The following is a 27,642-nucleotide window of genomic DNA, read 5'->3' on the forward strand; positions in this document are numbered from 1 at the left end:
AATGGTGAGGGTTCAAGAGAGAATGAGAATTTAGGAATTCCCTTTCTGGATACATACTCAAAAGAACCGAAAGCAGGAACCTGGACAGGGATTTGTACACTCATGTTCAGAGTGCCATTATTCACAAAAGCTAAAGGGTGAAAACAAACCAGGTGTCCCTTGGTGGATGAATGGATAAAGAAAATGTGGAAAATACATACAATAGAATATTATTCAGTCTTAAAAAGGAAGGGAATTCTGACATATGCTACAAGATGGATGAACACTGAAGACATTATGATAGGTGAAATAAGCTGGGGACAGAAGGAGAAATACTGTATGGTTCCACTTAGGCGATGTACCCAGGAGGGTCAAATTCATACATAGAGACAGAAAATAGAATGGTGGGGGCCAGCCTGGTGGCTCAGCGGTTAAGTGCACACATTCCACTTTGGTGGCCCGGGGTTTGCCAGTTTGAATCCCAGGTGCAGACATGGCACTGCTTGTCAAGCCATGCTGTGGTAGGCATCCCACATATAAAGTAGAAGAAGATGGGCACGGATGTTCGCTCAGGGCCAGTCTTCCTCAGCAAAAAAAAAAAAAAAAAAAAAAGGAGGCTTGGTGGCAGATGTTAGCTCAGGGGTAATTTTCCTCAGAATAAAAGAAAGAAAATAGAATGGTGATTGTCAAGGGCCGAGGGGAGAGGGGAATGGGGAGTTCTTTTTTTAACAAGTACAGAGTTTCATTTCTGCAAGGTGAAAAGAGTTCTGAGGTTGGACAGTGGTGATGGTAGCACAACAATGGAATGTACTTAATGCCACAGAACTGTACTCTTAAAATCGCTAAGATGGTAGCTTTTAAATTATGGTATATTTTACCATAACTGTTTAGAAAGTTCATGAAATTAACAGCAACGAAAAGTTAGAGAGCTGTCAAAAAGTACTATTTTTTGCACTTTTTTTCAATTTCACTTCATAACTTTTGAAGGAAAATAAATAAATACCACTTGAGGGAAAAACAAAAAGACCTTGTTGATAAATGTCCACAGAACCCTTAAACATAATAGTAGAAAAACCCTGAAACAATTCAAGCGTCATTCACCATGTCAATAAATAAACCGATGTTGGCATATCTGTACAATGGAATACGACTCAGCAATACTCATGAACAAACTCCTGATAAATGTAACAACATGGATGAATCTCCATGTGGAGCAAAGGAAGATATATATATTACACAGGAAAATGTATACCATACCATTTCATCTACATAAAGTTCAAGAATAGGCACCACTAAATGTATGGTGCTAAAACTCAGAGCAGCGGTGGGCTTTGTAGTGGGGATTAATTGGAAAAGGCACAAGGAACTGCCAGGGGTATTCTGTTATCTTGATGGAGGGGTATACATTTGTCAAAAGGCATCTAATTGTACAACTAAGATCTGTCCATTTCACAGTACATAAATTATAGCTTAATAAAAGAAGAGAGAGAATGGGAGGAGAGAATATGATGACGGCAAATGTAAAAAACTCCAGAAATTTTACTAAAAGGGCTACAGAGGGAGATGTGGGGGTCAAAGAAGAATTTTTGTTGTAGTTTTGGTTTGGGAAATGCTGCAGCAGGTTTGTGTGCTGATGTGCATGATCCAAGGGAGAGAGAATAAGAGTCATGTGATGCCCTTACACAGGAATGAGAGGATGACTTCAGGGCATCATGTAGGTGTTGGCCTTACCTGGCAGCATGCACACTGCACCTTTCCTAACAGTAAGGAAGGGAAAGTATACGGCTACCACAGCAGGTCAAGCTGGGGAGGAGTGTGAGACCACGCGCAAGTTCTATTCCAGTATCTTATTACAGTATACGTACTAGCAGAGCAGCTTTGTTCTCGCACTGTCCACAAAACTTCCCTTTTATCTTGGGTTTTTCACTTTCAGGAGAATTTGCCATTTTACAATTAAGTGGTTGTTTCACCGGCTCTGAAACAACAAAAAAAGTCAAACCAATCACATTAAAATACGATGTTCAGCTTTCTGATTGATAACAATGAAATTATGCACATTTCGAAACTCTCAAACAACATTTAAATATCAGTTGTCCAATAAGAAGGCATGTACTCAAATCTAATGTTCACAGTAGACTGGGGAGCCGTGGTCCCCCTCCTGCCCCATCACCACAGGACCACACACATCCACCCACAGGGCATTCTGTCCCGTCTCTGGATCAAACTGAAGCCCACACAGAACAGCTTCCATAATAAATGTTATATATATATTTCTAGAACTTGTTCTGCCAAATTATCTCAACCATTCAAATTAAATGTTCATCCTCTTAAAAAATCTTAAATTATTATAAATTCAAAATTGATTTTTTGTTTTTGCTATTGTCAAAAAATTTATTAAAATGTAAAGTAATTTTTCAATATCCTTTTAATCTCCTAGAGTGAAATTTCACTTTATACATTTATACTGATAAATTCTCTTCCTGGTTAAAAGACTGCGTTGATAAACTTTAAGAAACAGTGCTATGAAAGTCCTCACTTTGGAAAAACTCTATTATTATAATCATATTCTAAGTTGACATTTTCTAACATAAAATAAGGCCCCTCCCCCACAAAAAAACATAAATCAAATGTGTTTTGAATATCAAACATAAAGTGTCATCATTTGGCGATTTAGAATCTTTATGCTGCCTGAACAATTCTAGCACTTAAATTTCCTATGTAAAAGAAAGATTACATCTTTAGAGTCTAATAATATAGTAGTAAACTGTTTACCTTGAAGCTGCTCCTTCAGTAATTTTAATTTCACTTTTCCAGCAGAAAACTGTATTAATGAAATAGATATTATTTGTCAGGTATGCATTCTCTTATTCAAAGAAATTTGAAGTTACTAACAAAAATATTAGAAAGCCATAACGTTTCGGTGCATCTTGAACAAAACATTTTTTTAAAGAATAATATAAAATTAATAGGAGATTATCATGAAAACATGTATAGACCTTTTAATTAAATTAAGAGAAAATTCATAAAAAGAAAATAAATTGTGGAAATATATATAAGCCCATTTTTAAAGTATGTCATAAGTTATTTTTTAAACAAAAACTCTTTATATACCATCATGACATGATTTGGGGAAAGCACTAGTATTCAAATATTATAAGGGCTCAGCAAGCCTTTTCTATCTCTGATCTTGCTGAAACACGCACAATCTAATATTTCTGCAGACTGAATCTAAACTGGATCCTTACTGAGCTACCCTGCTTACATAACTGTGGAAGCCGATATTATTATCTTATTTGCCCAATTTACAGAACTACATGTTTAAGCATCATAGACTTAACCTTCAAATATATTATTTGTGATCCCTGACTTTCCCCAATTGTAGCCAAAAAAATTGAGTAAGTAAGATTCACTGCTAGATATTTCAAATAAATAATCACTTAAAATCCTTGGATCTTAAGATTTTAAGAAATAAAACAGATGCCAATGGCTTGCCAACATACTTGCCGTGGTCTTAATAAAATCAACAAAGTACAGAAACGAGCACGGAGGATGGTGCCCATTTACACAGACACTGTCAATTGATGTCTAGTTTTCAATTTGCAATTTGCATGCTCAATTGCCCAATTTGTACATGAGAATATGAGAACAATGGTTGCCTCTATGTCTGTGGCTGTACCAACTGCAGTCATCTCTGAAAATTCAGGCCTAATTATTCTCAGTGAATCTGGTGGTTTTGCTTCAAAAGGACATTTGTTGTTCACATTTTTTAAGCAGCTGCTCAGATGCTATGTACCAAACACAGCAGAAAAGAAAATAAGATTGAGATAATCAATTTTTATGTGAATCACACTTTTATTTTTAAACTGGCAATGTTATACAAGTTACAGAAAATTTAATCTCATTTTTCATAACCAAATTATCCAATATTATTACCTTAATGATACATCTGAATTGCAATATGATCAATGCGGTTGTAGGTTACCTGGGCAGAATGGATGTGCCAAAGCAAACTAAACCCATTATTAGGGAAATTTTATAATTTGTTTTTATTATTGTGAATAATATCTTTCTGCCTATAAATATAGCCATATTTACTTCAGGTGATTCAAACTGCATAAAAATATTTCAATGAACAAGCTGCCAGCTGATATTTTTAGGCAAACAGAATTTCCTCCTAAGTCTGATTTTTATCTGTTTGGGGAAGAGTTGAGAGTAGAGTAGAAGCGGACCAGGGATACACACACACACATATCCATATACACACACACACATATATACATATATATGACTGTATGTATATGCATATGTATGTATATCCAAAACATCAGGAATTCAATATACTGAAGCTTATGCCTTATTAACCCACTTACGCCTCCACCAATAGACATTGAAGAGGTGCCAGGATCCAGGGCAGCTTAGTGGCTCTACCATGCAGACACATCTGGACCATTGGGGTCAGACTATGCCGTCATTATCAGCCTCTCTGGCATTCACAAACACCTCCAAACTCCCACCAATGCCCTAATCTGCCATGCTAGGCCCACATTCCTCCCAGAAGACACATTTTCATATATTCTCATTCTTAATTCGATTAGCTACTTAAACCTTTGCCATTCTCTTCTACTTTTCCTTCCATCCAGGCTCCCTGTCATCCACGGAACCCTTATTAAATAGTCATTTAATTGTCTTATGCCTTAAACCTTTCCTAAAACTCTCTCTTCCAAACGTTCACATTAACTGGACCCACCTCTCCTAAGACAAAACCTTCTCTACAGAACTCTCCAGAGAAACTAGCTCCATTTCTACTCCCTTTCACTCACCAGGAGAGAAGGAAATTTTTCTCCCTGTTTGCTCCTCAATACTGCTTCCAGAATATTGCTTCACTCTCATCCTTCAGCAAAGTTGTCTCTGCTGAAGGTCCTCACCATCCACTTATTGCCTTTATCAATATCCAGGATCCTCTTCCACCTGACCTTCGCCAATCTGCTCAGTATTTCTCTCCATCACAATTCCGGGTGATGACCGTGGGGATTTCAATGACCCTGTTCACCTGACATGCTGATGCTGAAAACCCTCCAACATGCTGATTACTGTGAACATCTAAGAGCCTCTTCAGCCACCTGACCATTATGACCAAATCTTGAACCTAAGCAGCACTCTGAATGGCCACACCTTCAAAATCCCAAACTCAGAGTTTCTCAGTGCTTACCATGGTCACGTACCTCCTTCCTCTCAGACCTCCGACATCTGCCTCCCATTGTGATGAAATAATACTGACTGGAGCCCCTACAAATCCAGGCTGAATAACCCCAGTGGGCTCTTAGGGCTCTTCAGCCATCCATTTATTCATTTGCTGCTAAACCTTAATCATGATTCCCACAGCGGCTACTCCAAACCTTCTCCATTCCAAAAACTCAAATTCAACCCCACTTCCCTTCCTTAATCTGAGCAGATGATCTTGCTTTCAAATTTACCAAGAATGTTGAGGCTAAGATTTTTCCACAGCTTGCTGCCTCATGACCTGTCAAATGCAACCTCGAAAAATTTACCTTTACTGCCACCTGTTTTCTCTGCCATCTTTCTTGTCTCAGAGAAAAGGTGCCATCCTCCCCTTGGTTAAGGTCTCCTTAATGAGCCATCTCTTCAAGGCTACACCCCTAGCAACTGGCACCTCTCTCATTTGCATCTTCAATCTTTCCTCCACTAGTGAATCCACCACTCAGCTGCAAACTGGCCCACATCTTCTTCCTGATTCTAAAAAACAACATAATAAAGTCTGTCCTGGATCCTGTTAAACCCTTGAGAGGTCACACTGCTCTCATGTTCACTGCAACATTAGTCTACTCATTGCCACTACCTTTCTTTCTCAACCACTTGAAATATATTTTTACATCTAACAATGACCCAATCATCAACTCAAATTCAGTGTTTATAAAAATTCTCATTCTCCATAAATAAACATTTTAATGTGATTTTCAGTTAATGTTACAATTGGTTTCACACATATTATCTCACACAATGCTTAAAACTGAAGTAGTTAGCAAGAATTGTTAGCATGTGTACAAATATGGTAACAAAAGCTCATAAAGTTTAAGTGACTTGCCTAAAATCACAGAGCTAATGAAATAAGTCAGGATTTTAATCTATATGGTCTAACACAGAGTTTCTTGATCTTGGTACCACTGACATTTTAGGCCAAATAATTCTCTGTTGTGGGGGCTGTCCAATGCATTGTAGGATGTCTAACAACACCCCTGGCCCATAGCCACTACATATCATTATCAAAAACCTCTCTTAGTAAAGAGAACTAAAAATGTCTGCAGACGTTACCACATGTCTCCTGGAGGCAAAATTGCCCCCTGTTGAGGAACACTGGTCTAAAACTGTACTTTCACTTTTTCACTACCCAATGTGTCAGACAATGTCGACTTCTCTGTATTTTCTAAAACCACTCTCCTTTACTTTCGTCGTCTATGAAACTATATTTCTTTGATTCTACTTCTACCATCCTTTCCCTTCTCAGCCCCCCTTTGCTGGTGAGCTGGCAAATCACCTTAGAAACAGCCTGAATGCCTGCATTCCAAATCTTGGCCCCGACACTTGACCTTGAGCAAGTTATTAAACTACATTGACGTTAAATTACTTCATCCGTGGAACTGGAAAAATAACAACTGGCTCTTAAGAGTGATATGAGCACTTAATGAGATAAAACAGGAAAAGCAGCTGAACTGTTGGCTGGCATCAAACAGACCGTGAGTAATATTAAAGTTTTCTTTGCCTCTTTGTTCCTTATCCTCCACACCTGCCCTCCATGAGCTTTATCCTTGACATCTTTCTCCTCCTTTTTATAAATTCTTACGGAGCACATCTACTCTCTCAGCTTCAATTAACACATGAAAATTCAAAACGACCTCTAAATCTTTGAAATTTGCTAAGAGACTAGAACTTAAATGTTCTCACTAAAAAAAAAGTCAATAAAAAGGGTAAATATGTGAGGTGATGACTGTGTTAACTCGATGGGGGGAGTCTTTTCACAATGTATACATTTATCAAGTCATCATGTTGGACTCTTTAAATACGTTACAATGTTGTTTATCATTTATACCTAAATAAAGCAGGGAAAAGAAAGAGAGAGAGAGAGAGGGAAGGAGGGAGAGAGTAAGAAAGGGAGAAAGAAAGAAAGGAAGCTAGCTAGCTCTAAATCTATACCCTAGAATTTTTTCCCAACTCCCTTCTTTATTCTATCTCCTAGGCAATCTAGTCTGGAATATCAGTTATATATTTGACTTCCTCTTCTCTTTTCTCACTGTTTTTTGGTTCCGTATTTTCCTTTATACTTTTTCTGCTATGTTCTAATTCAGACTCTTCTCATCTGACTTCTGGATTCTTTCAACAGTCTTCTAAATAGTCTCTCTGCCTCTATGCCAGTAGCCTCCAAAGAAGCATGCATGCCTGAGGGAGCTCAGGAAAAGACCAAAGAGTAGAAAAGAAGCATCTATTTATGTTTATATCATCCTTGACTAATTTCCATATTTTGTTTCACAATGCACATATTAATAAACTAGTATGTATATAAATAAATTCTATTTATGAATAAAACAAAAAGTTCATGAATAGATAGTCCATGCCTAAAATATATTCTTAATTGATGTGATGCGTGATCAAAAGAGTTTGGATAGCATGTGCTCTACACGCTGCTTATAAACTCCAAATGCACTGAGAATTTGAACAAGATCAGCCATCATAAATCATTACCTTAATCTTGCCTCCCTCCTGCTCAAAAGCTATCAGGGATTCCCTTCCCCCAGGGAAAAAGCCAAGTCTCCAAGTCTAGTATTCAAGGCCCTCTCTGCTCCTGCCCAATCTCACTTTCTACACCCACCTGCTACAGCTCCCCAGCCCCATGCCTTCACCCCCCTCCTCAATTATGAGGTTTGTGGGGGCTGGAATTCTGATTCACTCATCACTTTTTCCCTACAAATACATTTAACAGACTCTCAAATATTTGTAGAACTAAACTATTATTTCCCAAGTACAGATGGCTCATACACTAAATGGCTATGGCAAAAATTCCACACTGATTTTTCCCATAAATATTTTCATATGTGCATTGTCTTTCGCATTAGATGAGTCTCTCCTTGAGAACAAGGATAACTCACTGTAATAAGACACAGGCACTTAATAAATGCTATTGAATAAATAAGTCAATAATCACAAAGAGTCTGCATTGCTAATACATTATATTTACGATAACATCTGAAACACGTAACACTATCTCAGAATGAAAAATGGAAAGTGGATTATAAAATTTTTAATCCAAAAATTAAGGAAACATATCTCACTAACAGAATGACACTAAAGAATAAAATGCTTTCTTGGAGCCAAAAAGGTTAAAAGTGCCAAGTAAGATGTTTGTAGGTGCCAACTGGCCCAATGAAAGTTTAATGATAGGTATATAAAAAAGAAAAAGCTATATAAGTTAAAACTTACAAAGTCATGGATCTTGTACTAAAGAGTCCAGAAGCAAAACCATTTTCTTTACATAAAGCCACTCATCTGGTTTTAATCTTAAATATAACGTAATGTTATATTTTACAATACACAATAAAGACAAAGCAATTCCGTAGCTCAGAAATCTGAAACCATGTTTTCCTTGGGTATCTTCACATATGGAATCAACAATTTATGAATAACAATTATTATTCAAGCAGAACATAAAAACATTAAACAAATATGATATAATAGAAAAAACAGAAAATAGTCTGTCCTTTGTTATATCAAATAACTTGGCTTTCACCTCAATACAGGTCTACATTGTTCTGTTTCACATACTTTCAACCAGAACTGAACTGAACGGAAAAATTCGGTTTAGAAAATTCAACTCAAGGTGAATTTTTAAAAATCAACTTGCAGATGAAAAACAAAAACATATCTAAATAGTGAAAGCTGCATATTAACTCATAAAAATTAATCAAGATCTGATAATACACGAAGCTGTTAAAACAAGAACAGCAGTTTCTTAAGTATGAAAGGAAATGCAAGATCTGAAAAAATAATTTGTATCTTCTTACTTAGCAAATTGCCTGAGAATCAAATGGTATTTTCTTACCTTAATAATATTTCCTTTAATTTGCGACATCATGTGTGATTGATTACCCAATTTGCTCACTTGTCCAGATTTCCAGTGATATCCACTTGACCTTCAATATATATAAACAGAAGACAAAATGTGATTACTAAACATATTTCTCCTTTTAATGAAAACAAATATGTTTTCCCTATTTCAGAAAATGGAAATTCAGTTGTTAACATGTAACAGACCACCACAAAATGAAAATGAAATATCAATAATGCCACAATATCCTCAGTAATCCTAAAATATAGCTCTACCATATTTGGAACTTTCGAGGAGGAACGAATAACAATGAAATGTTCAAACAGAGGGAGCATTCCATTCTTTAGACATTTACGATGACCAAAGATAGCTTTGCTGATTTACAGAAAACTTTACAAATTGTCATGCAGTTTTAGGATCCACAAATGTAAAGAGGATAAGGAAGCAAACCAATATGCAAAAATGCTCAGCATATCTATTAAGTGACGAATTCATTATCAAGACTTCAAATTAGTTCCCACATTGAAAGGTAAGAGAGATTTCAAAGAAGGTAGACTGTTTAGTTTTACAGTTTTCAAAGCATTTTTAGTAGAGCCTCACAAAATTTTTTGAAGTCAACAGGGCAGCGACTCCAATTCCCATTTAAAAAATAATGTGACAAAAACTTGCCCAAGGTCACACAGAGAATAAATAATAAAGCCAAGATTAGAACACTGGACTTCCATCTTCTGACCAGTGAGTGGCAGGTTCTCATTCTGGCTATGACATTTACTATCTATATGACCTTAGAAAAGCATTTAACTATTCTGAAAACTCAGTCAAGCTTTAGAACGTTTTTTAAAAACATCTATAAATTCATCAGTTGAGGAAAACTCACTCTTGGGAGCTGATTTCAAAAACTCTGATTCCCAGATGTATTCATCATCTACCAAAAAATACAAACTAAGTCCAAAGCAGTGGAGGTTAAAAATAAAAAAAAACTGGCAGTTGTATCATTAAGAGAAGAGCAGCAAGACACACAACAAACTTTGTCACCTGGGATGACTTACAACATTGAGATGCAATGATTAAACCAATGCTCTGGTTATTAGAGAGGGTGTGTGTATGTGTCATGCATAGTTTTCAAAGAGTTAGACTCTAAAGATAAATACTACTGAAACTATAATAAACACTTGAATTTTCTTTAATGGCTCAGAAGGTGCTTCAGAGAAATTTGATGGTCATCACTTTGAGCACCAAATAAAAAAGCAAATTTAATATACAAAGAGTCTGGTAATATTTACTACCAGTAAAAGCACATGAAAGATGCAATCTCATTCTCTGTAGCAGAAAGTTATACACTTTTGAAGCCTATTTGGAAGACAATTTCTCCAATGTCTCCCAAAATGTAAACTGCGCAAATACTTTGACCTGAAATTACACAAGTAAGAATTTATCCCATAGACACTCTTGCATATGTAAGCAAAAATACATGTAGAAGCAAATTCATACACCACGTATAATCACAAAATACTGAAAAGTTAATAAAGCTCTGTAAAGAATGCTATTACATCCACACAAAGAAATACTATGTAGACATTAAAAGAATGAGATCAATGTGTGCTGATGTGGCAAGAGCACTAAGACAGATTAAGAAAAGGAGAGAGAGAATCAATTCACTTATTTTTACAGATGACCTCATTTGTAAAAACGTAAAAGGCACATCAGATACACACATATTCATACACATATATATATACATACAGAGGAGTGTAGAAAGATAAGACATTTGTAGGGAAAAAAATTTTAATTGTTAAAAGTGGTGCTGGAAAATGGGCTGGGAGTCAGCCTAGAGCTAAGAAGAACTAATTTCCATTTTATAATTATCAGGTCTATTTGACTTTTATCATATTTATTATTTTTATAAAAAAGCAAAATTCTCACCAAAATTAGCACAGATATGCAAGCATAACATTAGAGAGTTCTTGTTAATAAAATTTCAGCTAAAGTTCATTTGCTAAAAATATTTCAAACATACTTGAGGGTTCAAATGATTCTTACGTATGGACATGTAAACTCCTGCCACCAAACATCTTCTAATAAATAAAAATGACCCTAACCATAAACTGGCAATCTCCTGTTGATGGCAGTTTTACGAGAGCAACATGCAAATTCTGCATTGCTGCCCTAAGCATTCCAGATTATAAATGGTTCAGAGGAGTAATATAAGAAGAGAAATAAGAAAGCGTGAGGCTAAATAAGGTTTAGAGGAAACCAAAGTAATGGTAATTTTTAAAAGCAACATGCATTATATAAGGGACATGAGTAGAAAAAGTAGGGAAAATTTAATATTGCCTGTTCATCCAGAAAAGCCAAAAATTATTCTTTCAGGACAGATCTTTACTGAAATGAAAAGAATATTTGAAATAGTTTTTTATGTAATTCAGTTTATTTCTCTAAAAGTCTCTAAAAATGTCACCCACTCTCTTTCTTCCTTTTCTTTGCTCCTTGTTGATTGGAACTCCTGTAGTTTCTTTTCCATCTCTTGGTTCTCCAACTCTAACCGTACTTTCTCCATCCTCAGTTCTTGAGCATCTCTGAATAAGATTTAAATACAGAAGGTTCATTTGGAGTAAACAAACAAACAAAAAACAAGACAAAATAATTTTACATCGTTTTTCAACCTTAATTAAAATTATGAATAGGGGTCAGGCTGGTGGTGCAGTGGTTAAGTTCTCATGTTCTGCTTCGGCAGCCCAGGGTTCACCAGTTCGGTGCCCGGGCGCAGACCTAAGCATGGCTTGTCAGGCCATGCTGTGGTAGGTGTACCATATATAAAGTAGAGGAAGATGGGCATGGATGTTAGCTCAGGGCCGGTCTTCCTCAGCAAAGAGGAGGCTTGGTGGCAGATGTGAGTTCAGGGCTAATCTTCCTCAAAAACAAACAAACAAATAAATAAATAAAAACAATTATGAATAATAAATAAGTGATGAAGTATTTTAACTACTTCCTTTGTACTTGTTTGAAATATGGTTTTTAAAGTTAGATTTGCCTTTTATTAATATTCTCCTTAAGTAAGGTATCTCTTCAAATCTCAGACACTTGGATTTCCTATTACCTTGCTAGAGGTTTCAAATCACAGTTCACTTTCTATATGAGCTATGTTTTTATATATGCACAAATATCTGTGACACAAATAGAAAACAAAAGAAAAATTATTTTATAATTTTCGTACTGTCTTTCCTCTAAAGAATTCAAGTAGTTTGAAGCATAGTATTTAAAATAACAATTTTTTATGTATAGGCAGAATACGTATTCTGCTGAACTAACCAGCTTGAAAAGCTTCAATAAATGTCTACATTTATGTAATGTATGTATAATAAAAAAAAGAATTAAGAGCCTTTTTGGGGCCTATTAGGAACAATGCATCTATTAAAGTTTTGGTATAGGGCCATCAAACGAATTAAATGGGACCTGAGCCAAGCACCACCTATTGTTTCCTCTGAAGGAAAGCAATAAGAGAACTTTCTGAGGACAGAGCAGAACCCCCTAATAGATTCTTGTGCAAGAGATTTTGATAATAATATCTGAAGCTCATCAAGCATTTGACACAAGCCATTTTCTTCTCTTTATAAGTCTGCTGTCTTGTCAGCATTAGTCAATGACTCTCTCTTTCACAGGTCTAAGCCAACCTAGTTCTCTGGCTTTTATTATCTATCATGAGTTTAAATGTCTCCCTTCACTTTCACATTAGTGTTTTACAATAATCAAGTAGTGTGGCACCATGAATGCCACGGCAAGGGACCAAAAGAAGAAAAGTGAAAATCAGAAAAGGGAAAACTCATTTATAGAGGTGATGAGGAGACACCAGAGAGCAAGTGGGCCAAAGATATGTCCCTAAGTGGACATAATCCAGGGTGATGCATAGAAAGTGATAGGAGGCAAAGTCTGTCCAGAAGGTTCAGAGAAGCTGGCAAAGATACTGAGGCAGAGGAATTATTCTCATTATATCTGCTCCACAAGAAGTAATTCAACCCATGCTACACAAAAGCACTGTAGTAGGTGATAGGATATGAGACCCAGTGGAACTTCCAGTAAAGAGAGGAACACAGACAAGCACAAAGGTAATTGAAACACAGTCTGATGGTGCTCTCAGTGGAGAAGTCCAAGAAGATGCATGACCAAGTGGTCAAGTTATGGTGGGATGCTTTGGGTCCGGAAGAGGACAAAGGATTTTCCTGGAGACAGCCTTGGACAGAGAGCCGGACAGACCAGCAAGGCCCTGAGGAAAACTAAGGCTGATCTTGTAGAGGCCCTATCAGCACAACAAATCCAAGGGTTAGGAACGACCTATTGAAATGGGTTGGGGGCTGGGAAAGAGTAGAGAGGAGCTGGAGAACACCAAAACGTCAGACAATTGTTAAGACAATGTCAAATGAAAATAGGTTAGATCAAGGAAAGGGTAAGAAAGGGAATTCCAGGATAATTACTGTAAAGGGGTGTTCCCATTCTAGTTTTTATGGGTTGTGGATCATGGGTGGATCAGGGAGACATAGAGGTCAGGGAATGGTGATACCCCCTCATCTCCAAGATAAATTCCAAACTTTCTAGTGTGACATACAAGTTAATTTACTATCTATGCAACCCTGCCCTTCTCTCCAACTTTGCTGTATAAATCTTGGCCAACTGGATATGTCTGAAAGTCCCCAAACTGTGTGGCCCCTATGCCTTTGCACAAGCTTCACCCGGTAACTACCCAGCTAACTACATCTTTCAGGCAAGGCTTGGAGACCTCCTCACCCCTGCCCCAGCAGTTTGGGCCATGTTCTTATAGCCGCGGTGCTTTCACATCACACCGTGTTTCATACCATATTGTAAATGTAATGTTTCTTATTCACACCCTCTACAAGCTACCTGACGGCAACGATGGTGACTTCCCACTTCTGTAACCCACAATTTCCCAGCACAGTGTGTAGAATATGTGGACTTAATAAATGTTTGTTGGATGAACGCTAATGTTTATAGGTATATGCACAGAGACTGGAAACATCAACCAAATCATATAATGCATGTCCTCTTCTCTTTGGGCATAAAAAAGGGAAAATTGGTAATACTAGGAACTGGATAGCTGCCCTCTCCACCAAAAATGGTAAACCTAACAATGATAATGCCATATATTTGTACAACATTTTCCAGTTTAACACAATGCTTTTACACACAGTATCTCAAAAGTGAAGAGAGAATTAAGAAAGCTCTGAAGTCATTGAATAACCACAGGATTATTGATCTGGATCAGGGAATTCAGAAACTAAAATTAAAAATCGACAGTCTGTCCCCATCCCAGGCTGGCTGGCTCTTAGAGATATCCGAGAGGAAGGCCTTGGGAATTTCCAGTGACTCTAGATGATCTCAAAGGGAAACAGTATATTGAAGCTTCAGTACCCCTGCCATGTGACGAAATTCCCACGATGCCCAGAAGTGCTTGGCTCTGGCTGACTGCATCTACCAGGCAATCTAGGACAGAAGGGACCCTTCCTAAGAAAGGTAAATTCAACTTAATGTCCTTTAATTATGCAAAGTGCTAAGGTAGTTAGTGCTTTCTATTTCCTGTTTAAAGTTCTCTTATCCTAAAACACTCCCTAAATTTCAGTTTCTTCAGGGTGATTCTTTTCTAATTTTGAATAAGTATTATAAAAATACTTGTAACTTTCTGTTATATTGCTTCAAAAGTTAATGAGTCCAGCCTTCATTTACAACTTTTCACTTCAATTCTTGGAGCATAAATATTTTTAGTCCTCATTTTTTAAACTGTTACAGATTTATAATGTTGCAAACCTATTCTCTTATAGAGAATATAAGATATTCTCTTATAGACAAAAATACAGCAATGTGAAGAAAATGGAGATAAGAATTCGCAAAATTTGAGTTCAACTCTAAACAGCCTCATGTAAAAAGAATATTTTAAATTACAATATACAGAAACTTTAGCAATTATTTCTATTTAAGTAATAAATATAAATGCACTTACTTATATTTTAGCTTTACAGAATTTCCAGGTTTTCCCCATGGAAGAACTACAAAATCTTTGGTGTTCATGATTACCTTCTTAATATCATCTAAAAATTATTGTGATTCGTGAAAACTTCTGAAAAAGTAACAGACAAAAGAATTATGCCAGAGGTAAAGCAATTAAGTTACAAATTTGAAGATACATATAATTCAGGAAAATTTTACAAACAGAAATCATCGTGAGGGAAGAGGTTGAATGAAAGGCTAAACAACAAAAATCATTATATATACTAAATGTATTATAAATTACATAAATATTTATATATCAGTAAAGTTATAAATATAAGATATCTGATGGAACTAAAATTTTACCGATAATTATATAGCAAAAGACTGGAGAAATATTCAACTGAAAGTGAAGAATGCATTCATTAAGACAAATAGAGAACATGTTCTGGTTCTTTCTTCCAGTTAAGGTCATAAAAATAAATATCAGGTATTTGTTCCCATCCAGAAATAATATTCAAGGCTAAATATAGCGAAAAGAGAAGAACCTTAGAGATACAATCCAACTCAAAAACTTTTTTTTACATATACGGTAATGTAAAATGAGAAGTGAGGTACGTAATAATTATCCAAAGGCATTGTAATATCCTAATTTATCAAAGAAAATTTTAATGATGCTCTTTGCCTAAGATGGAAAATTAGCATATTTAGAAAGAATTTTTCAACAAGAAATGAAACAAAAAAGATTTTCTGCCTAACTCCAAGTTAACCAGAAAATTAAATTATTCAGAACACCCTATTTCCTAAGTATCACCATTATTCATGGTTCTGTAATAATTTACTCTGTAATGTTGAATTACTGAATCACACACACAACTATCAGACTTTTGTATGAACAAAATTTCCAAATTCCAAATGCTCTTAAAGAAATATAAGAGGCAATATCACAGAGTCCATAGTCTTAAATGCCCAAACCATTTGACCCTGTAGATTTATATGTGTGTTCCTACGTGCTCATAACCCCCATAACTATTTATTAAGGTCCTGCTATATGCAAAGTACTGCACTGAGAGGCATGAAGGACTCAAGGCCCAAGGAGATTTGTTTTCTGGGCTCAAATGGCATAGAGTCAAATAGGGCATGTAAGACATGTATATAAAGGCCGTAAAACAAGGTAGAAATTATAAATGCCATAAGACTTATAGATGTAATAATATAAGAAATGAGAGAAAGGACAGAATTCCAACTGGCTAGCCCGTAAAGTGGGGCTTTAAGGAGAAGGGGGGATGATATGTGAAGAGATGGATTGGATGAGGACACTGTGAGAAAGAACAGCTCTTGAATGAAGACTCATGAATGATGCCATTTGGTTGATGCTCAGGTTACATTGAGGGGGTAAAATATGGGTAAGTTTGGAAATGTAGGCTGTGGCCCAATAATGTGTGGCTTTAAATGTCAAGTTAAAGCATTTTGAATTTATTCTGCAGTTACTGAGTCACTGAAAGTTTTAAAAAGAAGAACAGAAAATAAGTCTAGAAGCTTTGCTCAAAGACTTAAAGAGAGAAGGCATCAGTATACCAGTAAACAAGTGGAAGGCTATTGTGACACCAAAGTCTACACAACTGAATGAGTAGTTCTTCAGTATGACTCCTTTTGGGAGACTATCTCATAATTTCAATCATGCAACCACTGATTTGAGCATTTTTGGAATGCCTCTTTTGAAATTGCCTGCAGAGTCCATCATACACCCAACAAACACACAAATCTACTTTGCTGTGGCTCATTTAAAGCTAAAAATGATATTGTCCAGCAGGAGAAACTATTTTATTCACTTAAGTCTAGTTTCAAACTACGTTACCTCCCAAAATCAAATCTAGCCTGAAGTGGTAGATTTTCACTACCTTGGAGGAAATTCTGAAGGAATTTATTTTCTGAGGATAATTCTAAAATGGAGTTATACAAAATAAATTTAAGCAATTTAGTGGTTGCATCATAGGACTAAGTATATGTGTGCCTTCGATCAACTAACATTTATTTAGCTGCTCACTTGTGACTCCTATGAAGGGTACTGAAGTCACAACGGCAAATAAGGCAAGGCACCTTTCTCAAAGAACACACAAAGGGAAAGCCACACAAACAATGACAATACCATGGGACATTTTGACAGAGGAAGTACTTAGGAGGGACATCAAACTCAGACTCATTTCTCAACCACCAAGTCCTGTCTCTCAAAGCTAAAATCAGTGTCAAAGAGAACTAAAGGTGCCACAGGAACGGAAAACTAAGATTCGGTTTGCTTTTGAGGAGAGAGGATGAATCTTCTGCTCCTTCTTATTAAGTAAAATCTTTGTCTCACTTTTATCAAACAGAGCCTACAAAAGCTACCTTTAAAAAACCTCCAGGAATGATCTTGCTCATATAACACAGAGTCTATATCCCTTTTTGATCATAATCAGAAAATCCAACTGCTGGACCCTACTCTACTGCCAATAAGTTTTTCATGAAAAGTTCCATGATGTTATCATTACCATTATCATTAAAAAAAAAACAGAATCCCCAAAGTTAATGTGATTAATTAAAATAATTTAATTGCCATAATTTCATTTATGCACTGAAATATACAACTTTATATGTGTATGTGCATTTGCACAAAGCTGAACTGATACACAAAAACTGAAATGAATGAAAGAAAAGTCTATAAATTTCATTAGGATGGATGATTCAGATTTATAGCTCTCCTGATAATGTGATTTAACCAATAAATAGTCTTATTCAGGGGGCATTTCACTTCACTAAATGCAATTAGTAAGGCTTCTTCTCAAAGGTTTTATAAAGTCACCCATAAGCCAATTTTCTTGTATGAAGAAAAAAGGAAGACTATAATTGTGAGTCATGCTGTTCTGCCTGTTTCCTTGGGTAAAACCAAGAGAGAATTACTCACCTCTCTTGGGACAGCCAGGATATAACAATGTCAGCAGGAAGAATAGCAAAGCACAAAACTTTAGCTGCCTAAAGGAACCAGGGGATACAGATAACTCCCTGTTATGAAAACCTCATCATTCCACCTGTCCTTGGCCACTCAGTTTTCTTCTTATAATTAAATATCGAAAGTTTAGTAGTTATTTGGAAAATTTTATAGTTACCTAATTTATTAGACTGCATCATTTTTCTCTCCCCAACCTTATTCCTCCCCACAATATATACACAAAATGACCCAAAATTGGCCATAATTGTTTGATGATCCTTCTACACAAGTTCTCATTCTGGGAATGCGACCCAAGCATCAAGGCCTGCTACTACAGAATGGAAACAAGGAAATTACGATGATCTATTAATCTAGAAATTAATCTAGAAAGTCAGAGCATTCATCAAGAGCTGCCCTAGTCTCCCAGAAAATTTATCATCACACCATTGGCAGAATGGGAGGTTTGGAAACCAATGTTTTCAAGATGAGCCACATTTTGTAACTTAAAACTTATCTAAGGTTAGTTGATTCTTCTAATAACTCAGATCATCTTAGACCTGAAAACTTAAAAACCAATAAATAAGGATTTTTCCTTACTTTTGCACATATTATCAAAGGGTTTAATAAGCAAGCTCTTTTGGATGTATTAACATGTTTACCACAGTACTTAGAAATCAGAGACCCAAGTGAGAAACATTAAATGAAAATGAATTTAAATAAAAATAGTAGTTTTAAACTCTTAAAAGAATTATACTTTTAATATTTTCTCTGACATTATCCTTATTCTAAATATAATATTCTAAATAAATATATTTTAAAATCTTAAAAGAAAAACCAAGGAAAAGACAGATAATTCATGATCCCTAACATAATATTTTGGGCTTGTGTGGGCAACTAAATAAATATATGCCATTTTCTCCTAGCACAAGCCCTAAAAGTAAATCAGGTATTGACTTCCAAGCTGCACTCAGTCTTTCAGCCAACCAACTTATCTGATAATTAAACACTGCTTCAGGATGCTAAATGGTACCCAAGTCATCACTTTTTACCCTCTATGGTGCAGATTCCCTTGAGAATAACTGAGAAAGTTTGCCTTTAGACATTAAGGGGTAAGTTTTCCTTTCAAAATATCTTCCAACTAAAAATGATAAATAATACTAAAAGACACTGGGATTAAGTTCAGAAGACCTTTGCGTCAGTTGATCTCTGAGCTTCAGTTTATCCACGTATAAAACAGTGAGGATCCCCCCCTAATTTGCAGGATATCACACAAAAGGTCTCTGATTTGTGGCCTCTAAAGCAGTGGGTTCGAAAGGGCCTGGAGCGAGCTGGGGTTCAGGGAAGTGGGCAGCCTTAAAGATAGCCTCGAGAAGGCAATGAGGGGAGCATCATGACCTACAGCCTCTCTGATTTCATCTACTTTACACAGTTAGCCTCTGGGTCAGACTTAAGATAAAGAAACTCTTCTTCAGCTTAAAAAAAAAAAAACCAGCTTGAAAGGCACAGTAAAGCAATATACAATTATTATTAGTTCTGTATCAACTAAAAACTTTATATGATTACAAATAGCAATGAAAGTATTAAATTTATAAATTATACCTTTCAGAAACCTAAGCCCTTTTATATTTTTATAGTTGATCTATCCCACCCATTACCATACAATCCACTATTACCTTAGGTGCTCCCTTGTGAATATCTTAGGGATGGAAAATTAAGGCATCCGTCCAAGATTGATGACACAACCAGAAATTACAGTTTCATTCCCAGTCCTGTTAGCTCCTCTTAAGCCTTGAAATATAAGTATTGTTCTGCACACTTAAAATGATTAATTCATATCATTCAGATTTTCTTCCTTTCATACTCTTAACTTGTCATAAAAAGGAAATTTAGAGAAAGAACTATTTGACATCAAATATTTTTTAAATTTTGCAGCAATATATTTAAACACCATTGAAAACCTTTTGGGTGTCAAATTGCTCCCATGTAATAGGAGCTCACAAATTTTTGTCTCTAAATAGTTCCCCAGACCTATAGGGGAAAAAAAACCAAAAAAACAAAAAACCCAGCTGTTCTGTTTGGTACTTAGGATCTTCCATTATGCATCCTAATCTTCCCAAGCCTTATGCTTTACTTTCCGCTTCTCTGCTCACCAAGTTTTACCCTCTTCGATGCCCAGTTGTCAGGCCACTTCTATCATGAAGAAAGCTTCCAACAAAAGTGAGCTTCTCCATCTGTAAGAACACCATGTGCATTACACTCACTTGCTATTATATGCTGCCTTTTGTTATTTTTTGCTGCTTTGCTTATATAGGTGATGTTTCCCATAGCACCCCAAATATTTGAGGACCGTCCTACCACTGGTCTTTGAACCCCCAGCAATTAGTAGAGTGTCTACACATAAGGTACTGCCAATGATAATGTACTAAGTTTCAAGCATTTAACTTTTCTACTGCTTTGAATTTATTGCACAATCAACCTTATGAAAAAAAATCTTTCTAAACAAACACACCTCTTTCCCACTTCAACAGATTTTTTTGTTTTCCTTTTTCCATCCATCTCACCAAAGTTTAATGAGCATTCAACAAATGTACATTTTCTATGCCAGGTATGAGGCTAAGCACTGAGGAACAAGGTGAACCAGACAGGTATGGTACCAATCTTCACTCAACTTATACTCTGGTGAAAGAAGTAGGAAAAAAGTCAAAAGCAAATAAAATAATTGGAGGACGTATTAAGTGTTTTGAAGGAAACAAACAAAGGACCAATGTACTTTCAAATAATTAATTTGTAATGAGGCTGGCTCTGATATCAGTTGCTCTACATCAAACCCAGCATACACGGGATTAAAACCAAAGCACTCATTCCCTGCTTACTCCCCGGCTCCAGAATCCGCTGTACACCACAGACACGAACAGCCAAGGGTGTCCACCTGCAAATTCCCTTATCACCCTCCTTCCTGTAAGCAGCCTCCCAAGGCCCAATGCAGGCTGGTGGGAAAGCTCCAACCAGCAAGGGCACTGACTGCCCACCCCTGCGCCTCTCTACAAGCAGCTACATTCCTCACAAACGTTTAAAACCCCTGGCCTCCCATCTTTCCGGAAGGCAAGATGAAACAAGGCAAATTTGAGGGCTCACTCTCATCTCCCAGCAGATATCACCCAAAATAAAAACCCTTTCCTTGCCACAAGCCTGGCATTCCGGTTTTTATTTGGCCCCTCTTGTGTGGCTGGTAAAGAACCTATGTTTGTAAGTGGTAACAGTAATACAGCTGGCAATAATATAAGAGGTCAGGGCAAGACTTTCTGTAGTCTATAGGATGCTAGAGGAAGGTGGAGGGGTTTTTGTTTTTGTTTTCCATAAGCATACAGTTTGCATAGTTTCAATCCTGGGTAGCTTCAACTGTATGAGATTTGTTTTTTTAATGAGTCTTGCTAACTCTGGATTTAAAAAGCCAGGCTATAAAAAATATATATAACTGAACCTATATATCTGAGCACCTCTAATTCTGATTTGGGGAAGAAGAAAAAACTTCCACAGCTTCAGATTTTTCAGGAAAGTGGCATCCCTCACCATGACCTTTATCTGGGCAGCGTGGACTTTTGGAATGAAGTGGGTGCATGTGGCTGCCCAGACAGAAGGAAGGTTACAAAAGGGGATGTGATGAGGGTTTGTCAGGGCACCAAATTTTTCATAAGGCGCAAATGACTTCGAAAGATACAAGAAGCTAGCATCTGAAAAGGGCGGGTTGTAGGAGGGGTACAACTGACGGAAGCCCCGGTTTCCTGTCTGGGGTTCAACCTCTTCATATCTCAATTAGCATCTACGGGCTGGGAAGTCTTTTGTTTATACAAAAGAAGACTTTCAACTCCTGAGGTCAAGGCCGCAGCCTGCAGCCCGCGCAAGCCTGGCACTGTGTCGGGCACAGGGCAGCGGCTGGGCAAACACTTGCTGGGGCGGCCCCCCAGCTCCACCCTGAGCCCAGTCTCCCTTCCCGCCCGCCGTGCCGCTCCCCGCCCGCTCCACCGCCTCCGGGCACCGCCGCCCGTCGCCGCCCTCGGCCACCGGTCGACCCACCTGCAGACCCCAGCCACGGGTGCCACCGCCGCCGGCCTCAGCAGCTGCCCAGAGCTTCCGCCTTGGTCTCCATGGTTACCGCGTTATCTGGGTACCCATAGCAACCAGAATGCTTGGTCCTGCTTCTGCCGGCCAGCAGAGGGAGCCAGAGAGCCTGGGAGCCCGACAGAGACAGAGAAAGAGACAGAAAGGAGGGAGGGAAAAGGGCCTTCTCAGGAAGGAAAGGGAGTTCAGAACTCCCACATATGTGCTCTGTTCAGTCGCCTGTCAAAGGTTACAGGAGGCAAAGCCAAGACTAGAATCTGAGTCTCTTGACAACCCAGAACTCTCTTTTATTTATTCCAGATGTATGACCCACAGGGGTGTGTGAGTGTAATATACAGAAAAAGAGGCAGAGAAAGACAGATATGTAAGCAACCTACACTTCCCAGACTTTTCTGTTCCAAAGGGAGTCACTTGTGGTGAACTTATTTTTGGTTTCCTAAATATGCTGTCGGTTTTCAATTTCTGTTTTTATATGCTGCAACTAGGATGTGTGGTTGGTTCTGCGGCCGGTGGTCTAAAAACCTTCTATGGTTGTCCGCATTGTATCTATCTTGTTACTGGACTAATAATCTCAACGATTACAGTTAAGATACTAACCTATGCACCAATGCTTTCCATATTAATGTGCCTGACAATACTCATCTAAGAACATACTTAATGTGGCCCCTTGGCAGATTCAGTTATATAAGATTTTAACTAGCATAGATAAGAAACAATAAGGATAGTCTCGTGGCCATGACTCTGAGCTTTCAAATTGAGGCAGATCTAGTCTGAGTCCTGGTTCTGCCACAACTCACCTGCTGTGTGATCTTGAGCGAGTTATAAAACCTAGTTTGATTGGTTAAATGAGATAACAGTACACTTAGTCCATACATAGTATAGTATGGAAAAGTAAATAACAATGTATGTTAAGTCTTTAGCAATAAGTCAGACCCATAGTAGGCACTTAATAAACGGTAAAACATGTGGTGGTGGTGCAGCTATGTTGGTTATCTTTTTTTTTTTTAAAGATTTTATTTTTTTCCTTTTTCTCCCCAAAGCCCTCCTGTACATAGTTGTATATTCTTAGTTGTGGGTCCTTCTAGTTGTGGCATGTGGGACGCCACCTCAGCGTGGTTTGATGAGCAGTGCTGTGTCCGCACCCAGGATTCGAACCAACGAAACACTGGGCTGCTTGCAGCGGAGCGCATGAGCTTAACCACTCGGCCACGAGGCCAGCCCCCTGTTGGTTGTTATCTTAGTGCTTGTGGTACAAATTCACAAAATCCTTCCTTTAAATTTAACACAATGACAAGTTTCAAATAGACACGTAATACTACTAGAATTTTCTCGTGCAGAACTGTGTTTCCCAGACAGGTATGCTCTTGGAATTACCAGGAAAGATATTTTCAGCATGCATCCATTTATTCAACAAATATTTATTGAAAGTTCGCTGTTCTAGGTCCCAAAATTACTGGAATGAAGAAAACATAGCCCCTCCTATTGTCAAACTTATGTTTTAATGGAGGCAGAAAGGTAATAAACATATAAATATGTCAGGTGCTTTGAAGAAAATAAAGCAGAATAAAGAAATAAAAAATAAGAGTTCAAATTTAGGTTGGATTTTCAGGGAAGCCTCTGAATGCAGGGAGAGAGGAAGATATGGGGCAGTTGGGGCAAGGAACATTCCAGACGGAGAGAACAGTAAACAAATTTCGATTCTGACCCAATCAAGAGCAGTATTTGTATAAAACCTCTCGTCACTTCTGTACAGTACTGTTTGACTTCAAAAAAGAGTTCTTACAATGCGTTTACTCATGCAATAGTAAAATAGAACTCATAAAAAGAATGTACGAAATATTCTGGCACTTTTCAAAAGCATTGAAAGGACATTGTCTTACTTATATTTAGGAAAATATCTTAGCTTATGTGAAATTATCCAAAACAAAGTAGAGCCAAGTTCCATAGTAAAATGAAAAATATGAAGAGCTTGTCTTTCAGAACCATGATTAGTGCCAAAATGAAATGAAACGTAAAAACAACGACACCTCTAGAGTACAACGTCCTCTCCGCTGAAGCAGTGCGCATTGAACTGACATACTAGCAATTCTGTGAATAGTTCACCACGTCTGCATCAGAAGCACAGTATTCCTGAGGGTTTTTGCAAATTCATGCTTCATTGTGCCAGAGTGAAGACAAGATTTGAACGCAAGTTTTCTGGGCTAGGGATATTCATTTTAAAGAGGTAAAAATTACCCACAACGAAAAAATTGAAAGCACAGACTTACTGAATTCAAAGAATAGTGCAAGGTCATGCTTACAAAGACACATTCTCTCTCTCACTGTTTCGCTCTCTCTCTCCCTCTCCACACACACACACACACACACACACACACTTCCATTAAGCAAGCCCTACTCATTAAGTAACGTTATCTTGAACTTGGTAGTCTGCCTGGAGGGAAATTGTGGCAGGCCTCAGGACTTTCTGGTCATTCACAGATAATGAAAGTTCTGGATGAGTAATAAAAATGCTCAGTCCCACATAATTGTCAAAACCTTGCATGTGATTTGGCCTTAAAGTTTTCCCATTTCGCAGTGGTTGGGCCTGCTGGATGCAGAGAAGCCTGAAGTCAAAGACCCATCAAGAACAGGCTTGTGTTTCTATTCTTCATCATCCATTCTTACTTCAGTCTTATTAATTGCCTACATTGGAATGACAAGAAAGGATAAGGACTAAAGCAGAAAAGTCCTAACTTTATTGGTGCTGAGTCTGCCAGGCGTTTAGAGCAGGCCATCTTCCAGAGGCCACCCTGCCCCCATGTACTGGGGAGCTCTTCCCTGCGTTCCTCTAGATGCCGGTGATGCCTTCTCTTCCGACCTCCGCTGCCTGAGTCCCTAGGCATCAAGTGATTACTCTCATTTCAGTCTGCAAGCTCTCAGTGGTCCTCCTGGACATAATTTTCAATGACTCACTTTCTCTTACATTTTTTCGTGTTCCATGTCTGACCTACAGAAAATCTCTTGCACACTTTGCCCTACCATGCTGTGGGTGTGCAAGACAGTCAACACGCTCACCTCTCTTTGGCTCATGCACCAGCAACCGCCAACCTAACAGTTGCGTTTTCTTACTCCTCAGATGGGAGTCAAAAACCAGCCCACTGTACCCACAACTGCAGGGACCCTTTGATGTACATCTTACCAGGCTTGAAATGGCAGCCAGGGACTGTTGACAAACATGATCTAAAACTTGGAAATAAGGCAAAGGAATAACTCCATGTCTTTTCAAAGGCGTACTAGAACACTGTGTAAGATCCCACTCGAAGCTCATTTTATTCTCAAGGAAAATGTACCTTTGTGTGATTATCATTTACTATTCATAAGACTCTGATTTTGTAAAGTTACATGTTAATGTGTGGGGTTTTTTCATCTACATCTTTTTCATTTGCATCGAGGTATGTAAATAATTTCTGTCCTTCACATAAAATAATTCCAAAAGTTATAGTTTTATTACCCTGTAGTACATTAACCAGTTTTACATCTAACCTAGAAATCTTGTACCAATGTTTTTTGTCAACATCTGTATATAGTCAGCCTATCCAATTGCTTTTTTTTAATAAAGATTAGCCCTGAGTTAACATCTGCCGCCAATCCTCCTCTTTTTGCTGAGGACGATAGGTCCTGAGCTAACATCCATGCTCATCTTCCTCTATTTTATATGTGGGATGCCTGCCACAGCACAGCTTGATAAGCAGTGCATAGGTCCACATCGGGGATCTGAACCAGCAAACCCCAGGCCGCTGAAGTGGAGTGTGCAAACTTAACCACCATGCCACTGGGCCAGCCCCAGCTATCCCATTTTTTTGAACCGGCTCTACCATTCTTGTGGTTCCTTCCTTAATTAGTAAACTGTGGAACATGTACATTCTGTATTTATAAGACATCATATACTTAACTATTGAAATTATATTTTGATAGTACCAAGCCTTCCTCTTTGGAGGGAAGATGGGACACGTAGTATACCAGTAGCTTTCTAAAAGTTCTATTTCAGTCACTACTATTGGCCCCTCAAACTGTTTTATAGGCAGAGGTTAGTGGTCAGTTCGGGATGGCAAAATGAATTTTCTACCATTTTCTTTATACAAGTCCTGCAATGTAGCCCCAGTTTGAAATGGGGCACCTACTTTCTTCATGCCTTGGCAGACACTGAATATAACATCTATTATACATGTATGGGATTTTTCAAATTTTCAAGGATAGCTGAGCTTTAGAGGCAACAGAAAATTACAAAAAGATTTCTCAAAAACCTAAATTAGTATGATATAAATATATTTAAATGCATCTTCAGGGTTAAACCTAATGAAGGAAAAAGAAGAAAATTATAATTAGAAGGTGACATTCTCCTTTATGATTTTTCTCAGCATTGTAATTTCTGGCTGTCACCCATGACACAGAATTCTTCAGCAAATAAATTTCCATAACACAAGGCAATTATTACTGATGTTTCACAAGTGGAGGAAAATCATCAGGGCTTATGATAAATTTCTGCTCCTTGCAATGTGTGGTTCTTTCTCAGTTGAAAAATAAATGTATAGGCTTGCTGGATGGGCAACACTTCATTTAACCAGCATTTGTTCACCACCTGCTCTATCACAGGCACTGCCCTAAGATGGATACAAAAGGGAACAAAGACCACACGTCTGCCCCTGTGGAATGCACTCTCTATTGAGGGGAGTGAGAGTTTGCAAATAATTGATATGTAATGGATCCAGTGCTGTGTACACCAAGTACCGGAGCATGACATCTTTGTGGCACGGTCAGACTTTCTGGGTGGTTCAAGCATATTCTATGTGGAAGGGAAATGAAGATGAAAAACTGTGCTGTGGTCAAATTTAAAAGCCCCTCAGACATTACCCTGTCCACAATAGAAGCTCCAAAACAGTTCTTAAAACAAAAATAATCATCTCAGTACGCTTATAGCAACATCTTTCAAAGGTAATTCTGGTGGCAATGTGAAGATAGAGCAAAAGGAGAAGATGGAGACAAAGAGACAAGTTTAAAATATGGTTATATTAGTCCAAGATTAAGAGATAAATCTGGGTAAATCAATACAGAGGATACAGGCCAAGTGAAATGAATTCAAATGGATTTTATAAACTCCAACAGAATTCAAGGCAAGAAGTGCGATTGGTTAGGAACAAGGAGCTGTTCACAAAGAATGGGGACAGAGGAGGTGCTGCAGAAATGAGTTCAGTTTTGAAGGTTTTACTTTTGAGAAAGCAATAAGAAGTAATAAAATTTAAAATATAGGTCTAGTTACTGGGAAAGCGATGGAGGCTGGCCATATATATCAGGGTGTCATCAGCATATAGATAGTAACCAAAGGTAAAGGAAGAGCAGAAATTGTCCTGAGAACATTCAAAAAACTGTGGAAGAGGTGATTTTGAGAGAAACATTCATCCAGCATTCCTAAAAGAGAGTGGGGGTGAAATCC

At 37.6% G+C, this 27,642-nt stretch overlaps 1 protein-coding gene across 14 annotated transcripts in view; it reads right to left on the reverse strand.

The window, feature by feature from the left end:
* Positions 1 to 27,642, reverse strand: part of ZBBX (zinc finger B-box domain containing) — a 140,108-nt gene that overhangs the window by 88,010 nt on the left and 24,456 nt on the right. For 4 of the 14 annotated variants that reach the window (XM_070582185.1, XM_070582183.1, XM_070582191.1 and 1 more), the window contains exons 1-6: positions 22,128 to 22,267; positions 15,102 to 15,218; positions 11,557 to 11,670; positions 9,089 to 9,179; positions 2,752 to 2,800; positions 1,845 to 1,954 (exon numbers count right to left, since the gene is read on the reverse strand). In XM_070582185.1, the coding sequence (XP_070438286.1) occupies positions 1,845 to 1,954; positions 2,752 to 2,800; positions 9,089 to 9,179; positions 11,557 to 11,670; positions 15,102 to 15,169 (432 nt within the window). In that variant the 5' untranslated portion in view covers positions 15,170 to 15,218; positions 22,128 to 22,267. Of the gene's footprint in view, positions 1 to 1,844; positions 1,955 to 2,751; positions 2,801 to 3,479; positions 3,560 to 4,799; positions 5,200 to 9,088; positions 9,180 to 11,556; positions 11,671 to 15,101; positions 15,219 to 20,203; positions 20,285 to 20,614; positions 20,730 to 22,127; positions 22,282 to 27,642 lie in introns of those variants that run through there. The other 10 variants (XM_070582192.1, XM_070582184.1, XM_070582189.1 and 7 more) reach the window with 8 other exon arrangements.

This window comes from Equus przewalskii, chromosome 18, assembly GCF_037783145.1.
Source record: "Equus przewalskii isolate Varuska chromosome 18, EquPr2, whole genome shotgun sequence".
Classification (NCBI taxonomy): domain Eukaryota; kingdom Metazoa; phylum Chordata; class Mammalia; order Perissodactyla; family Equidae; genus Equus; species Equus przewalskii.